Source organism: Salvia miltiorrhiza, chromosome 7 (genome assembly GCF_028751815.1).
Source record: "Salvia miltiorrhiza cultivar Shanhuang (shh) chromosome 7, IMPLAD_Smil_shh, whole genome shotgun sequence".
In the NCBI taxonomy this organism is placed as follows: domain Eukaryota; kingdom Viridiplantae; phylum Streptophyta; class Magnoliopsida; order Lamiales; family Lamiaceae; genus Salvia; species Salvia miltiorrhiza.
This window is the reverse complement of record NC_080393.1, coordinates 32,482,259-32,494,318: the sequence shown is the minus strand read 5'-3', so window position 1 is coordinate 32,494,318 and position 12,060 is coordinate 32,482,259. Positions and strand designations below refer to the sequence as shown.

The window sequence follows — 12,060 nt, the reverse complement described above, 5'->3', positions numbered from 1 at the left end:
ATTAATTAATACTCTTCTCGTCCTATTATAAATGGTTCAAAAATTTTCGACACAAAAATTTTAAAAAATGTATAAATTTGTGAAAAATGATAGGACTCACACTTTTTTAAAGATTATTTTTTTCTATTTATTGGAATATGTCACTTATAATGAAACGACCTAAAATGAAATACATGTTACTTTTAATGGAACGGAGATAATATTAATAATAAGTAAGTTTTCAGAAAAAAAAAATAGTAGTATATATTTTCACTTAAAATTACCATTCCAAAAATAGATTGTCTTCCGTCATGGAGGCCTCACCATGCAATTTAGGTTAAACACGTGCTTGTTTTGTTCACCTTGGCCCAATTTTCTTTATCCCATTCTTTTTTTTTATTCTTCTCATTATGCTCCATCCAATTATTTTATGTAAATGAATTTTTTATTAATAATAAATTAAATTTTATCAATAACAAATTAAATAGTACTCTCTCCGCCTAACTTAAATGGTACACTTATTTTTGGCACGAGATTTAATGAGAATAAGATTGTAGTGTAAAAATGTGTGAGGCCACATTGTTTGTATTGTAAAATTATTACCAAAAATAGAAATGCACCATTTTAATTGCAACGGCTAAAAAGAAATACGCACCATTTAAGTTGGAACGGAGGAAGTAGTAATTTTTTTCTAAACAATAATTGATACTTTTTTTAAATAATACTTTATATAAAAATAAATGTTACATTACAAATGACATTTTTAATGCATACAAATAACATTTTTAATAGCAAAAAATGGTATTTTATCGGACGAACCATAGTGGCAGGGGCGGAGCCGGGGGGAGGGGGGTGGAGCCATTTCCCAAATTTTGAGATTTTTACATAAATTTTTAATATATATATATGTGTGTGTGTGTGTGTGTGTGTGTTTATACCTATTATAAATGTTTTTTTTTATAAAAGAGTATTTGGTTGTTATATTCCGTCATATATACTTAATTTAAGGATCATTGTATTATTTAAAACTATATAATCTATGAAAATATTGTTTGTTATTATTACTATTATGCTTGTCTTTTAATAAAAAATGTATGGAATGCCTAAAAAAATTGTTTGTTATAATACTATTATGCTTGTCTTTTATTACTATTGATTCTAGCTTGTAATATATTGAAACTATATGATCTATGAACATATTGTTTGTTATTAATACTATTATGCTTGTCTTTTAATAAAAAAAATTCTTAAATATACGGAATGCCCAATTTTTTTTAATATATTGAAACTATATAATCTATGAAAATGGTGTTCGTTATTATTACTATTATGTTCGTATTTTAATAAAAAAATGCCTTAAATATACAGAATGCCAAAAAAAAAATTATGGGGGCTACCGCCCTAGGGGTGTGCAGCGGGTCGGACCCGGACCGACCCGCCAGGTTTGCTGGACCAAAAATTTGAGAGGACGGACCGACCCAGACCAAAAAATGTGTGCGGGCGGGCCGACCCGCCGAGGTCGGAATTATTTTTTTTCTTGTTTCGCACTTAATTTTCATGCATAAAACATAATAAATACGATACCAGCACATATCAATATCATAGTTCCACCATTCGTAATCCACAGCTCAATCTTTAGGGTTAGAAATCTGAATTTTAAATTTTATTAATACTATTTGAAATATTAAATACTCCCTCCGTCCACGAAAGAACTTCATATCTTTCCTTTTTGGGACGTCCACAAAAAACTTTCTATCTATTTTTGGACTATACTCCACCACTTATAATTACTCTTGCTTTTCACTTTTCACTTTTCACAACTCCCAATATTAATTATAACACATTTTCACTACTCCCATTACACTGAACTACTTTTTCTCCACTCTCAATACACTCAACAATATTTTGTCTTAAAATAAGTGTCACTCAATCCTAGGAAGTTCTTTCATGGACGGAGGGAGTATATTAAAAAATAATTAATTTATAAATACATAGGTCGGTCCGTGTTCAACCGGATTTCGACCCGGACCGACCCGACAAAAGTTCGGTCCAAGAAAATTGACTCGGATCGGACTGAACATAGGTCTTGGGTCGGTTTGATTCGGACCGAACCTGTCGGTCCGGGCGGGTTCGGGTTGGGTCTGCACATCCCTACCGCCCCCGAACCCCATAACTTAATTCCTGGCTTCGCCCCTGCTTGGTGGAAAGGAAGAAAAACTGGCCGAAGAATAGTGCGCGAGTGGTTCAAACAAGACAAGATATGAGCTTTGTAAATTGATACTACAAGTTTTTAATATACTACTCCCTTCGTCCATGAATTAAAGCTCCATTTCATGCTCGCACAGAAAATTAAGAAAGCTGATAAAGGTGTTGTGAGTGATATAAAAAGACAGTGGTTAAAATATTACTCCCTCTGTCCCATTACTTTTGGGCACGAAGATTAAGAAATGTGTAGAAAGTGGAAAAAGTGGAGTTGATGAAAATTATTTAAATATTAGGTATAGAGATAGAGAATATGTTGCCAAAAAAAGAATGAGACATCTGTATGGGACATCCCATTATAAAAAGTTAGAGGAGTAAATTACTTTTACTATTCTTTCATTAGAAGATGCCTTTATTTCATTGCTTTATTTTTATTAGCATTTGTAAATTATTTTCGTTTTTTTCCTTTAATTTATTTAAGTTTTTTTTCCCTTTACTTTACCTTTCAGTTTTTTTTTTCCTTTAATTATCTTTCAATTTTTTGATTTTTTTTTCGCCTTTATCTTTAAATCAGTTTTAATTTTTGCTTTTAAATTTAAAAGCAAACAATAATCAAATTCAGGTTGCCATTTTACTGTATTGACACTAGAGATTTTTGGAGGCCAAAGGAAAATTTTCATTCATTTAAGGAAGATAAAAGTACAAAGGGTCCTTCCAAAAGTTTGGAGGAACAATCAAACTCTAACTACCCTTCTAAAGGCTTTATAAATGCAGCCATAAATTCATTCCACTATCCACTACTCACTCTCCATTAAATTCTCACCAACATAGAAACACGTTGAAAATGGCTTTATATAGGCCTAATTCGCCGAACACAAATGTTAATGATCTAAAGTTTTTTAGAGCTATACAGACACTCAAATATCAGAAGCCAGCCACAGATATGGAGGAGCTACTAAAGAATGTGAAAGATGCATACGAAGAATACCCACTAGAGAAGCTCAACAGTGTTTTCCTTACTGTGCAAGGCTGCTATCATGAGATAATCAAAGCTAAGGGTGGGAATAACTAGAAAATTCATCACATGAACAAAGAAAGACTCACAAGACTTGGCATTCTACCAGAATGTAATCAGGTTGAAGAAAAGCTTGTAAGGGACAGTCTAGAGTTCCTATAGTTGGAGTCAAGTGAAGAAGATGCATTTTACAACTCGGGAGATCTAATAGAAGGGCTGCATCATGTGGGTATTAGTGAATAGAAAGCTATAGAGTAGGGTAAGGTTTACAGAGACAAACACCATGCAACAATTTTTTTGGGGTGTTTGCAATGCAAATCAGTTTTTGTAAGTTTAATTGTCTCAACAAATTTTAGCATTATTGACATCATTATTTTGTTATTGTTGCACTCACAATGGTTTAAACTCAACCTCCAAAACTAGGGAAATAAAGACCCAGTGGTGGTTGAATTAAAACAAACCCTCAAACATTAAGAATGTCATCATAGGGCACGAGCACATACTCCCATTAAGTTCAAGTGTAGTATAAACTGATCTAACCATTAAGAATGTAAGCACAGAGCCTATCAAAACTTCGTAAATCCCTCAGACATTAAGAATGTCTTCACAGGGCACTAAATGGCTTCACAGAGACTCATACAAACGCAAATGGCCTCACAGAGCCTCATAGAAACACAAATTTCCTTAAAGAGCATCATAGAAACACAAATGGCCTAATAGATCCTGACAGAGACAAATAAGATATTACCACCATCCCCCAACATGCAATGAACACATAAATCAGATAAAGGCATCACCAACCATCCCACCGAAAATAAGAGTGGAATCACCTGATTATATGAGAGATAGAACACTAGGGAAGAAGATCCCTAGAATTTTCAGGTAGGAGATTCGCTCAGCCTCCGACCTCTCTCGTCTAAGAGATGTTGGCAGTGGTTCGTCATCAACCATGACCCCGATTGCTAACCATGTTTCGTAGCCAGCGTCGGGGAGAATGAATTAAGAGATTCCGACATACTTGAGGTACTTCTCGATCTCGTACATGGAAAAATTAGAGATCTCCGATTCAGAGAGATCCAAGGCCACCACTTTAGATTTCGGCATCATCAGCTCCAATTCATGGACATCTATGGTCGTGGATTAAGATTCAGAGAGATCCATGGCCGTGAATTCACTTTCCGACACCATTGTCTATGATTCAGAGACATCTATGGCCGTGGATTGAGATTTAAAGAGATCCATGGCCGTGAATTCACAATCTGGCACCATCGTGTCCGATTTAAGGATAATAGACAAATAGGATTGCACAATCCCTTCCATCGATGAAGATGGAAAAATGTCAGATTCAGAGAGATCCATAGATGAGTGAAGACGAGAGACAGAATGGTAGGGTTTGGTAATGAGACAGCAGGAGAATGATGATGTAGAGGCTAGGGTTTCATGGAAATATCTAAATCTTGATAAATGATGAACATACAAATTCAACATGAAACGAGAGTCCTTGGGCCAAATCGGTAGTTTCAAAAAATGACCCAATATTTCTTTCATTTAATTAGGCCTATAATTAAGGTGGGTAATTAAGTGGATTAAAAATTTGTGGTGGGGCCATTAATGGAAAAGAGTAGTAATTATAGGTAAAGAATGAGGGTAAAATAGTATACAAAAATTTTATTTGGTGGACAAAAATTTAAGGGAAAATAGGGCTTTATTTCGTGGACAGATAGATTAGTTTATTCAACCGTGGCACATTCGCATGTTATTTTTAGCAAGAGAAAGAGATAGCTAATTTTGTTCTTCCAATTTCGTTGCATGTTACTTGTAAATATTGTTACATTACTAACATAGCAGGTAAGTTAATAGCATCATAATTTACTCTAATAATAGCTGTTCAGGGCTATGAATTGTTTGAAATGGCAACCGACAACTAAGAGCACCCACAGTGGGGACCCGATAGGAGGGGACTCGAGTCACCCCCAAGATCGGGTCACCCACTGCAGCCACAAGGGACTCGAGTCTGGCCTGATCTCCGTTTTTGAACACGCCTCTATTAAAAAAAATGAATTTTTCGGCCAAAGTAGTCGTTCACCCCATTTTTTTTTATCTCCAACGACTTTCTCCTTTTTTTTTTCTTTTTTTTTCTACACATACCTCCACTCATTTCTTCATTCACACACACAAATAATTTTCTCTTTCAATCTTCCTCCATTTCTCCTTCAATTTTTCTCTATTTTTCTTCAAAAAATGGAATAGTTCGATGATACTTCGTCGTCTTCTTCCGACAGTGTAGCGCAGGCAATCATCGATGAGATCCAGGAGCAGAAACAATTGCTTGCTCAAATGTGCTCCCAACCGGCGCCGGAACGTGTTATTTTAGGATATGTCTTTAAATTTTTAAGATTTATGTAATTTTTTATGTAATTTTTAGAATTTTAAAATTAATGCAATTTAAATTTGAAGTAAATTGTGTTATTTAAATTTTAAATGAAAAATACAAAAATTAAAATTAAAAATATCAGGTCAGCTATCAGGTCATCCCACTGTGACCTCTTGATTCAATGCGGTCCCCCTTCTATCAGGTCGGCTATCAGGTCACTCTCACTGTGGATGCTCTAAGCATCGGATCGTGATACTAAGTTAATTCAATCATTATCTCCACAAAATTATTAGTAATTCAATTGACATAACTCAATATATTGTGTTGTTAAAAGGAAAAGAAAAGGAAAGTAGTGCATCTGCAATGAGCTTACTTGATAGCCTATTTGATAGTGGGGGACCACATTGAGTAAGTAGTGCTGCATTGGGGTTACTTGATAGCCTACTTGATTTTTTTTAGTTTTGATTTTTATGCTTTTCATTTAAATTAATTTTACTCAAATTTAAATAACACATTTTTCTAATAATTAAAAATTCCATTAAATTAAAAATCTTAAAAATTAGAGTAATATACTAAAATTAATTTAAAAATTAAATTAAAAATCCTAAAAATTAATTTTACTCAAATTTAAATAACACATTTTTTTTAATTTAGGCGCGTGCAAAGCACGCGCCAATTATCTCTCTCGTTCGTGTATAGTCGAAAACTCGAGCAGGCCTCGAGTAAGCCCTTCCCACAACGCCTTACTCGAGTGCAACGCTCTGCTCGAGTAAGCGCTCGAGTAGAAGCGTTCCGAGATGCATGTATGGGTGACACACTGACAGTGAAATGCCCCAAGGTCAAAAAAGAAATTTTGTGTTTAAACTTTAAAATGGGCAATCAATTTCAATCAACATAAAAAAAAAAAAAAACATGTTGAATCAGCTGAAGCCTGACGCATGCCGAGCGCATATAAAAAAAGAAAGTATAAAAATAAAATTGAATATTGACCGTCGATTTCTGACAAAGTGCAACACAGTGATTCGACACTGCTGAAAACATACAAATGATTCCTCTACAGACAGCCCCCCTTCCACACACAGTCTCTCTCTATCTCTCTCTCCTCACTTAAGACTTTAGTACAGTTGTAGCCATTGCAAATCCCCCTCGCCCGCCTATTTTCTTTGAGCTTTTTGCTAAAATAGCGTGGGCACTTGGCTCTTGGTTTTCCAAGATTGAAGCTTTCGAGTTGAAGGAACAGAAACGTTTCAAGAAATGGGGTTATTTTTTCTTGCTCTTTTCTTGATGGCCATTTCTGCTACTTGCGCTGATGAAGAAGGTAGGTGATTTATATTTTATTTGAAAAGTTCTTTTTTTTTATTGGATTTCTGACTGAGCTCATATGTAGTTGCATTTCTATCTGTGTGATTAGGTGCTGTGATTTATTGTTGTTTGGGTTAGGGGTATCTTGTTCTACACTTAAAGATTGCTTTTTTTTTTTGAATGATAAACTGAAAATCCTTAATTAAATTTGTGCCTGACCATATTGGAAATTTTCTTTATTGCTAACCAGCTCATGTTGTTTTTTCTTGTGAACATGAATTATAGTACCAAAGATTCTATGAGGTCCTCTCGACCCCACACCAAATAAACAGGGTCCTTTGTTAACCATACATTTCTATACACACACACAGACCCTCATTGATGTGTGTGTGAATAACGCAATGCAGTTGGGTTGAAGAGACCCATTCAGTAATGGGAGGGCCAGGACACTCATGTTGTATCCCAACTTATTGTTGCTTTCGACTGTCCCATTTTAATAGTAGTTGGGAATCTGACATGTTAGCCATGTGATTATGGATCCCTTGAGATATTGTAATTTGTTTAATAAAATGGGCTAATAAATAGTGCTTTCCACAACTGTCTGTCAGCTGCTTTCAAGTTTTGTATTTTGTTTGGTGCATTATTAGGTAATAATTGCAACATTCTTTTGGTAAATACTTTTAGATAGATCATCACCTAATGGCTTTCATCTGCTCCTATTGAGAGACATGTATAAATCAGTTACTCTTAAGGAATCCAGTTTTTGGGACATTTAATATATCGTGGAATGGAAACTCCTCCGGTTGATATAAAATGGTAGCTTTTGTTTAACGTATAATAGATGTGTTTTAGTAGAGATAAGGGAGTGATTGAGGCTGAGATAGACATACTGCAGAATGCTTAATACATATGAAGTCTGAACCAATCTCAAGCAAAGCTGAGTTTCGAATTTGAAATTGTTGTCGTTTGGTGACTTTCTTTGGTGGTCGGGAACTCTAATTCTTTGAACTGAAGCTATCTTGATGGGTTGATTGTCCTTTCTGTAAGAGTCAATATCATGTGATAGGCTTCTTACCTTCACAAGCTATGACTTAGTTAGGTATTCTACATTTTAAACTGTGTACTATAAAATTTAGAATGGTTGTCTAAGCATGGTAATATATCTCTATATAAGGCTAAATGTGATTATATAAGATCCAAGCAACTTCAGCAGTCATGACAAGATTTGTGTTTATTAGATCCATTTTTGATTCGACACTATAAAGCAATCAGAAATCATCTTAATGTGTTGGTTCCTCATCTGCAGCTGCTTTCATCGGCGTAAACATAGGCACTGCCCTCTCCGACATGCCAGATCCGACCCAAGTGGTGGCCCTTTTGAAGGCTCAGCAAATCCGGTATGTCAGGCTTTATGATGCCGACAGAGCAATGCTACTAGCTCTTGCTAATACTGGTATACACGTAACTGTATCCGTGCCTAATGATCAACTGTTAGGCATCGGGCAGTCTAATGCCACTGCAGCGAATTGGGTTTCTCGCAATATTCTTGCTTACGTCCCTGCCACCAACATAACTGCGATAGCAGTTGGCTCTGAAGTTCTAACCACGGTTCCAAATGCTGCTCCAGTTCTCGTTTCCGCAATGAATTTTATTCACTCTGCCCTCGTGGCTTCTAATCTTGGCTCCCACATAAAAGTTTCCACTCCACACTCGTCTTCCATAATCCTCGACCCATTTCCACCCTCTCAAGCTTTCTTTAATCGCTCTTGGGAACCTGTGATGGTGCCCTTGCTCAAGTTTTTGCAATCTACAGGCTCTTATCTTATGCTAAACATTTATCCGTATTATGATTACATGAAAGCCAGTGGTGCCATTTCGTTGGACTATGCTCTTTTCCGACCCCTTCTTCCAACCAAGGAAGCCGTTGATCTCAACACGCTCCTTCACTACACCAATGTCTTTGATGCTGTTGTTGATGCGGCGTATTTCGCAACATCATATCTGAACTTCACTAATGTTCCTGTTGTGGTGACTGAGTCAGGTTGGCCTTCCAAGGGTGACTCATCCGAGCCGGATGCCACCTTAGACAACGCCAACACTTACAACAGTAACCTCATCGGGCACATTCTCAACAACACGGGAACCCCAAAGCATCCTGGAATTGCTGTTAGTACGTATGTTTACGAACTATACAATGAGGATCTTAGGCCGGGACCCCTTTCGGAGAAGAGCTGGGGGCTCTTTGATGGCAATGGGGTGCCAGTTTATAAACTGCGCCTGACCGGCTCAGGGACCGTGTTGGCAAATGATACTACAAATCAGACTTATTGTGTTGCAAGGGAAGGTGCTGACAAGAAGATGTTACAGGCAGCATTAGATTGGGCATGTGGACCGGGCAAAGTAGATTGCTCTCCTTTATTGCAGGGGCAGCCATGCTACGAACCTGATACCGTGGCTACTCACGCTTCTTATGCTTTTGATGCATATTATCACCGGATGGCAATGGGTGACGGTACCTGCAACTTCAATGGCGTAGCTACCATCACCACAACGGACCCAAGTACGTCAAAGAAAATAATTTCCTCTTCTTATATTGGAAATTTCCAGATACATTTGATCATGATAAGATTTAGGCAATAGTAATGACAAAATTCAAGAGAACTAAATTTAAGCTCATGTAACTAAATATCTATGATTTGAGTATCTCACAACAGGTTAACTTTGGCATCTTGCAGGTCATGGTTCTTGCATTTTTTCTGGAAGGTACAAGTTAATTGCTAGTTGATACAATTAATTTTGTTAATTGCAACATATAAAGGTTGTTGCTGCTTTCAAGTTTTCCTTTAGTAATTTTTCTATGCATGCAGTGCTGGAAGAAACGGCACATTTACAAACACCACATCGGTCGCTCCATCATCCAATTCCACGGTTTCTGGTGGTCATCCACGCTCGTTGTGCAGCAAAGGTTGTTTCGGACACACTCTAGTACTACTCGGTTTCGTGTTCTGGACTGCTGCGTATTTGTAATGACATCCACATTCATGTCTCCGTCTAAGTTGTACTCAAAATCCCAACACAAGTCCGGCACACCCGATTTTGTTCTCTCTAGAAGACTAGAAGAGTTAGGGGTGAGAATTTCCTTGTGTAACATAGCTGGGAGGGTAGCAGAGAAAGTATTGATTCATTCATTTGTGTAACAAAAAAAAAAAATCAATTTCTCAATGATTCATGATCTGGGCTTTGTGTGTGTTTTCAATTGAATTTTGAGTGACAAGTAGCACAGATAAATCCTGGAGAATCTAAGAGTATATATTGGTGATTGGCATGTAGGCTGCAGTATGGCTTATTGCAGAAATTGCATTTTGGCAGCTTAAGCCAACATGTCAAACACAGTGCATCTGCACAGGCAGCAGCCTCCGCTTCTTGATCAATAACTTTGATGCACACACCGCACTCGATGCACCTCACGATGCACGAGTCGCACCCTCTGCATTCGCAGAGGTGTCGAGGGCAGTCAAAAACCATTCTCACATCGTTGCACTTTGGGCATATATCGACATCAATACAAGGATCATCATCACTCTCTATCTTGTTGTGGTGGTGGTATAACATCTTGCCTCTCTCTTGTCGCGTCACGTTGTGCTCGACTAGACCGCGTAGCGTCTGCAGGTCTTCCCTTCGGACGCCGTAGATGCCGCTGATCTTGAGGCTGCGCAGCCTGTGGTTGTCTTTGGTGAGCAGCTGCACTGCTCTCACCACGCCTCCTGCTGATAAGCTCGTGCACCCCGGTATGTGGAGCTGCCAATTTATGATGTAATAAGATGTTCCTTGTTTTCATTATTATTGTTCCCAAAACTTAGTAAGGAAAGTGAAAATGTACAATTATGCCCCAAATTCACAATTCACAAATCAACAGTATTCTTCACTTTAGGGGACGCTTATTTTGTATGATTGACTATTTTTATCATCAATAGTAGGATTTCTTAAATCTCAGTCTTTCAATGGGATAAGAATCATGCAAAAATAGCTTAAATGATAGAAATAATCAATGACTTAAGATATCCCAAAATTTCAATTCATCAGCGTAAACAGATGATTAGTCATACTATTTTTATCTATCAAGATTAATTCAATGTACACTTGACCACATTTTTCAAGCCAAAAAAAAAAAAAAAATCAATTCGAGGCGTTTTTATCACACTATTTAAAAATTGGGTACCAAAACATTACTACAATTTAAATGTTGGGGCGTTTTTGGAAAAATTGTTAAACGTTGGGATATTTTTCCTTGAGGAAAACAGAAGTGATTTGAAGGAACGAAGATCAGCCAACCACTTTTTATGCATATATATACTTGTTTTGATCTTGATTGGACAAAGAGTTGGGAGCAACATGATATTAAGATAGAGAAAATATACCTTGGTGATAAGAGGATTATGGTGGATAAGTGTGAAGAGGCCATCATCTGTGATGTTGAGACAGTTGATGAGAACAAGAGCTTGAAGCCTACCTTCCGCCATGGAAGCAACTTCGACGAGCCGATCATCGGAGACACGGCGGTTGAGAGGCCGATCCACCACCATTCTCAGCCATGCCAGTCTGTCATTCTTTACGGCATCTCTCAGTGATGTGCAAACTCGAGCCATGCTCAGTAGCTCAAACACAGGGAGATAAGCCAATACGAAGAAAATTGCTTCATTTGGCGATGACCCTTCTTCTTCTTCTTCCTCCTGCTTTGCCATCATCAATTCTTTGATTCTTGACAAAATAAATAAATGGAATTAGTTACGTGATAAGGAAGCTTAAATAGATGAGGAGTGATGAATTGAGACCACTTGTTTGCTTCACACAAATGCATGTCGATGTCGGCTTATGACAATTCACATCATCGCATGTTTATCTGTATCTAATCTACTTGTAAAATTACTTGCAGTTTGGGCTCTCACTAATAAATTAATAATATTCTCTCGGTCTCACAAAAACATGAATATTTAAGAGTGACACGAGTTTTAAAAAATATTAGATAAAAGTGTATTGTGAGTGAAAAAAAAAATCACTTTATAAAAAGTAGAAATAAAAAGCAAAGGAATTGTGGAATGTACAAAAATAAAAATATTTATATTTTTGTGAGACGAATAGATAGAGTATATCTTTAGGTCTGGTTTGAACTTTTTTTGCCAAATTCTAA

At 36.8% G+C, this 12,060-nt stretch overlaps 2 protein-coding genes across 2 annotated transcripts; one reads left to right on the top strand and one right to left on the bottom strand.

Annotated features, from left to right (window-relative positions):
• The first annotated feature begins 6,555 nt into the window (after nt 1-6,555).
• On the top strand, nt 6,556-10,128 carry LOC130996046 (glucan endo-1,3-beta-glucosidase 3-like). Its single transcript, XM_057921548.1, has 4 exons — nt 6,556-6,888; nt 8,179-9,432; nt 9,608-9,635; nt 9,740-10,128. Exons 1-4 carry the CDS (start codon nt 6,825-6,827, stop codon nt 9,897-9,899), a joined length of 1,506 nt encoding a protein of 501 aa, XP_057777531.1. The 5' UTR covers nt 6,556-6,824; the 3' UTR covers nt 9,900-10,128.
• On the bottom strand, nt 10,035-11,780 carry LOC130996047 (F-box protein SKIP28). Its single transcript, XM_057921550.1, has 3 exons — nt 11,705-11,780; nt 11,291-11,630; nt 10,035-10,670 (listed from the first exon to the last, which is right to left on the bottom strand). The coding sequence occupies exons 2-3, from the start codon at nt 11,615-11,617 to the stop codon at nt 10,125-10,127; spliced, it is 873 nt and encodes a 290-aa protein (XP_057777533.1). The 5' UTR covers nt 11,618-11,630; nt 11,705-11,780; the 3' UTR covers nt 10,035-10,124.
• Between the last annotated feature and the right edge of the window lie 280 nt (nt 11,781-12,060).

What these genes read in the sequence shown, in the direction of transcription:
- LOC130996047 (XM_057921550.1), bottom strand. Translation starts at nt 11,617, where the DNA reads ATGATGGCAAAGCAGGAGGAAGAAGAAGAAGAAGGGTCATCGCCAAAT. An exon ending in ATAATCCTCTTATCACCAAG is followed by an intron (nt 10,671 to 11,290) that starts GTATATTTTCTC and finishes ATAAATTGGCAG; the next exon opens with CTCCACATACCGGGGTGCAC.
- LOC130996046 (XM_057921548.1), top strand. Translation starts at nt 6,825, where the DNA reads ATGGGGTTATTTTTTCTTGCTCTTTTCTTGATGGCCATTTCTGCTACT. An exon ending in CATCACCACAACGGACCCAA is followed by an intron (nt 9,433 to 9,607) that starts GTACGTCAAAGA and finishes GGCATCTTGCAG; the next exon opens with GTCATGGTTCTTGCATTTTT. An exon ending in TCTTGCATTTTTTCTGGAAG is followed by an intron (nt 9,636 to 9,739) that starts GTACAAGTTAAT and finishes CTATGCATGCAG; the next exon opens with TGCTGGAAGAAACGGCACAT.